This window comes from Cornus florida, unplaced genomic scaffold (assembly GCF_030987335.1).
Source record: "Cornus florida cultivar Cherokee Brave unplaced genomic scaffold, ASM3098733v1 CherokeeBrave_3.0.0_Hap2_Chr11, whole genome shotgun sequence".
Classification (NCBI taxonomy): Eukaryota; Viridiplantae; Streptophyta; class Magnoliopsida; order Cornales; family Cornaceae; genus Cornus; species Cornus florida.
In genome coordinates, this window is record NW_026775581.1 from 124457581 (window position 1) to 124462865 (window position 5285).

Genomic DNA, 5285 nt, shown 5'->3' on the forward strand with positions numbered 1-5285 from the left:
AATGACTTTTAACATTAAAAATGCTCTTATGATTGGTATATTGAATGCAAATATTTATAAACTAAATCATACATTATATGCATAGAAACCTCAAACCCTATGATTATATAATTATCAACTCTTAACGAGGAATATTAACGAATGTTCACACGGTGCCACGTCATGAAATTAACAACTCTGAGAGCATGGCATGTTATATAATTCGTAAGTTCCATAATCCAACAGTTTTATAATTAATCACATATTTTGCTTTGAATAAACAGATGATCAGTCACATGATATGATTTGATTTATTTATTATTGACAAATTCTTGCGGAGTTGAAAGAAATGAAATGACGCATGGATGCGTTTTCATGTCGTTTTCGTTAGTGTAGATATTTTTGGCTGAAATAATAAAAATCTTGTATTCTTCTTGTAAGTTTGGTCGTGGTTGTAAATATCAAGTACTGGACTGAGCAATAAAGTTTCTAACAATGACTTGACTAAAGTACTTTAATCTAGTTATTGAGTATGGACAAACACGTGCAGTATGAACGCATGGACCGACCAAATAAACTTTTTAACAATGGACTTGAGTTGCTAGATTATAAATTTAGAATGTACGAATGTTTTAATGAGAGCTACGTATTGAATGTTTTTACAAGAGCCACGTAACTATATTAAATACGAATATCAAAATTTTTAAATATATATATATATATATGTATTTAATATTTTTTAAACTTATAAAACATTGAAGCCACGTATTTATATTAAATACGTATAAAATATCAAATTTTTTTGGATACTTATGTATATGTATTTAATATTTTTTAAACTTATTTGTAAATTTAAAATATATTTTTTAATTTCTGACACGTATCCGATACTTTTCAGATGCTTAAATTACGTATTCAATACTTTTCAAATATTTCATAATACATTTTAAACAAATTTTGAACACTAAAATGTAACATAAGCAACAAAAATTACATAATATAACTATTATGAAAATTTTAAATTTTATTAAGTGATGAATATGAATGTTTTATGTGTTGTGAAATTAACTTTTATGTTATATTAATAAGTGTATTTAAATTCATAATATTACACTAAATTGTTATATTTCTGTGTCCGTATTGTATCTGTATCTTTGCTTCTTAGATATGGACATAAAGAGTAACATATAGTAATTTAATTTAATTCAATTATCATATGAGGTTGTTCTTGAATACAATCACATGCCCTTGAAGAACAATTAAATAGCATTCAGGTTTATGCAAAAAATTTAGGGGAGAGAGAAAATTTTAAAAGGTTTTATAAGAATAAAAGAAAATTTAGTTTTCTATTGTATTTGTCATTTACTTCTTAAATTCACCCGACACTATACTTGGTATCATAAAATTCATTATTAACTTTTTTTATTTTAAAATTGGAATTTCAGAAAGATTAACAATTTTTAATATATATATATATATATTATTTTATCATAACAATTTTGAAATATCATGATTACAATTTCAATAATACGAAGGTGTGATTCAATAATGTTATGATAAAGGACCAAGAAAGCTAAACCTAATGAAGGCAGGCCCAAATCTAGAATCAGTTTTGGGCTTCTCAACGATTTGGGTCCTTTTTAATTTAGGTCTTTGTTTTTAACTGACCCAGGGAGCGTAAAACTCGAAGGGCACAGCGGTTTATTCAATTATATTTTGAATCACAAAGAAGAAAGAATCCCGCCCTCATTTCAAAAACCACTCTCTCTCTCTAAAACGCACTCTCTCTCTATACGCGCGGACCACTACAGCCCTAGAAAGTCGTCAAACAGAGAGGGAGAACAGTTAGATAGAAGATCGAAATGGCGACGAACATTGGAATGATGGACTCGGCTTACTTCGTCGGCAGATCAGAGATCTTGTCATGGATCAATTCCACTCTCCAACTCAATCTCTCCAAAGTTGAAGAGGTACTTTTCTTCAATTTCAATCGTTAATCATCACTATTCTCGCATTTCTGTTTGTATATAGTATGCATATATAAATCTTCACTGTTTATGTTTCTTCTATGAACGATTCGTATAAAGCGTTGGATCTGTTGATTGCAGGCGTCTTCTGGTGCGGTACACTGCCAACTGATGGATGCGGCTCATCCTGGAATTGTGCCGATGCACAAGGTCAACTTTGATGCCAAGAACGAGTATGAGATGATACAGAACTACAAGGTTCTTCAGGACGTGTTTAACAAACTCAAGATAACCAAGGTTTGATTTATTCCCTTCCCAACCCCCAATTTTCATGGTCTTAGGGTTTCGGTCACTTTCGTTTGTTTTGGGGGAAAATAATTTTCTTTTCACCAAGGTCTTAGTAAGATATTCATTGCGAGAAGTGGAGTCGTCTGGGAATTTTAATTTTGGAAGAAAGAAAAATTCACCAAGATTTTCCCTCAAAACAAACGGTCTTTACCCTTTTTATTTATTTATTCATCTATTTTTGGTCATTGCGAGGCACAGCATATTGAGGTGAACAAGCTAGTGAAAGGGAGGGCGCTGGATAATCTGGAGTTCATGCAATGGATGAAGCGATACTGCGATTCAGTTAGCAGAGGCGCTCTCCACAGGTAATTTTCCAACCCTAATTATTTTCTTTATAAATTCAATTATATTTCTCAATTATTATGTAATTGTTCATTATGACTGAACTGTGGAAAGTACATTTTGTTGTCTGCTATCGGTGATTGGGACTATTGATAAAGTCTGTTTATTGTAGAAAAATCAGTAGGAGCAATTTAATTTTTGCCTTTTCTTGTTGCAATGTATAGAATACTAGGGATATGTTGTGTAAAAGAATATAAACAAAGTCACACACACTCAAATTTTAGAGGGTTATTGTTAACATGGTATTAGAGCAGGCAAAAATTATAAATTCAAACATCATTGTGACGAAGCTTAAGATTTTGGAGTTGTATCATAAGCCTTTGGAGCATGCTAGATTATAAATTATATTACATCTAAGCATTTATTGTCGGACCTGGTTATTCACATTGTATTAAAGCAAGTTGTTGAAAATTAAGCTATATTAGAGCAGGTTGATGTTCCTTAAGCTCCATTTGTATAATGGAATGTTGGCTGAAAACTACCTTATGTCACATTATATAGTGTGTTCAATGTCTTGGGTTCATAAAGTTATACCCTCTCTATATGAACCCAAAACGTTGAACACACTATGTAATGTGACATAAGGTAGTTTTCAGCCAAAAAAAGTTATACCTTCTCTAATTGTTTGAGGCAAGAAATTGTCATTGCTTTTTTACTTTTCGAAAAGATGGGAGTGATTCCTACAAACACGTAATATCCCGCAAGTGATTGTCAAGTTTCAGTGCAACTTGCTCAATCAAAATCATAATATGCTCTTATATGAATACTACTACGAGAAGAGAGAAAGCTCCCCTTTTTCCAGTGTAGACTTGATAACGTAATATTTCATGATCTTTACCAAGCCAGAGCTTGTGAGGCTGATGCCTGAATTGACTCAAAAGCTGCTTAGGATAGACAATTTCAGGCCAAGCGAGGATAATATAAATAATTACACTAGGCAGGAACAGGATCAATTAATGGCCAATGCATTTTTTGTTAGATTGTAGTCCAATTCTGACATGTTGCTTTTGAGTCTTTGACACAATTTCTAATTTGCTGTTTCTAAACACCTCATTGAAGTTCAGATTTTCCCCCTCTCATGCACGATTATAGTTCAGGGTTTTCTTCTGTTAATAGTCTTATGGCATTTCCAATATAACAGAGTATACATTAATGCAAATTTTATTTTTGGTTGAACCATTGCATGCTGCTGATGACTCTTAAATATATGAAATTGTCATTGAAGTATCTAATATTTGTTCAAATGCTCTCCTATTATTATCTTTAAGGTTTACTACCTTCGATGTATGATATTAATAGTAGAAACCTTCAATATTGATTCTAGTTTGGAAAGCAATTATTTGTACTTCAATGTCTTGCCTGGTTCCTGTCATTGTTAGTTACAATCCTTTGGAAAGGAGAGAGGCTTGCAAAGGAGGAAAAGATGTGGCCAAGAAATCTGCACCATTACCTTCAACCAAGTCTTCAACAGTTGCCCCCAGAACTCAGTCCTCCCACACTACTCGAAGAAATGATGTATCTTCTGTAAGCACTACAAATCAATCTGCTAAGCCCCCTAAACCTTTCTCTGGTGGAGGGCCCGAGTATGAACAACAGGTACTTTAAGTCAAGTGCATTAACGAGAAATTTGTAGTTTAAGAATTTTCTGTTGTAACACTCATCTCGATGCAGATCACAGAGCTGAAGCTGTCAGTTGATAGTCTAGAGAAAGAGAGGGACTTCTACTTTGCAAAGTTGAGGGATGTAGAGATCTTGTGCCAGTGTCCGGAGATTGAAAATATACCAGTACTGTTTCCCAATTTATTTGATTCAAGACATTAGAAGCGTGGAACTATTTCAAGAGTATATGAGTAACTATTATTTATGAAGTTGTTGATTAGCATCATCTGTTTACAGGTTGTTGAAGCAATAAAGAGGATACTGTACGCTACAGATGATACATCAGTGGTGGCAGAAGCGCAAGCCATGATATCCCAGCATCAGGATCAAGCAGAGCCATTGAGTCCCATTTCTGAGGTTCCAGAGGACAGGCCACAGGCCGATACTCAGAAGAGAAAAAACATTATCAATGTTGATGTTGAAGCCGCTGCAAACACTACATTGTCTCCAAGGCAAAGGATTTCTGATGTTTCTGATGTCCATTGCAGCGGATCACCCCTTATGACTTACTGATCATTTCTTCATATTGAAGATGAATGCCTTGGTTCTAGCTGGTTTACAAAACAATTCCCTTTTACCGTCTTTCCCGTTTATCTTTTTTACTAGTTTACATGTCAAAACTAGTTTGACAATATTGTGTTGCTAAAAGGAGTGTATCAAATCTCTTTTCTTCAATTTCAATGCTGCGTTGTGGAACTTTGAGTCCGTTGGGTTTTTGAGAATCAGCTCATTGATCTTATAAGCCCATTTGCAATTATATCAGATTTCCCTGAAGAAAATAACATTTTTGAATCCTTTTGCTACCGGCGCTCCACTGTTTAAGGTTGAAAACACGTTAGTTTTGCTAGCCATCTTATGAAAACTTTTTGCCGGTGTATAGCACAAATCCAATGTGTACCAAAATGGTAACCATCAAGTGGCTTTGAAGATTTATTTATTTTTGAAAAATTTTATTATGCAAAATTACAGGAAGTGGGCTGTTAATTATTT

The 5285-nt window shown here is 33.4% G+C and overlaps 1 protein-coding gene across 1 annotated transcript; it reads left to right on the forward strand.

The window, feature by feature from the left end:
* The first annotated feature begins 1706 nt into the window (after positions 1–1706).
* LOC132286399 (microtubule-associated protein RP/EB family member 1C-like) lies at positions 1707–5077 on the forward strand. The gene is made up of 6 exons (XM_059788731.1): positions 1707–1949; positions 2088–2243; positions 2493–2599; positions 4016–4232; positions 4308–4421; positions 4533–5077. Exons 1-6 carry the CDS (start codon positions 1842–1844, stop codon positions 4806–4808), a joined length of 978 nt encoding a protein of 325 aa, XP_059644714.1. The 5' UTR covers positions 1707–1841; the 3' UTR covers positions 4809–5077.
* The last annotated feature ends 208 nt before the right edge of the window (positions 5078–5285 follow it).

Coding starts and splice junctions, on each gene's coding strand:
- LOC132286399 (XM_059788731.1), top strand. CDS start 1,842: ATGGCGACGAACATTGGAATGATGGACTCGGCTTACTTCGTCGGCAGA. Junction 2,600..4,015: donor AGCAGAGGCGCTCTCCACAG/GTAATTTTCCAA, acceptor TGTCATTGTTAG/TTACAATCCTTTGGAAAGGA. Junction 4,233..4,307: donor GGCCCGAGTATGAACAACAG/GTACTTTAAGTC, acceptor ATCTCGATGCAG/ATCACAGAGCTGAAGCTGTC.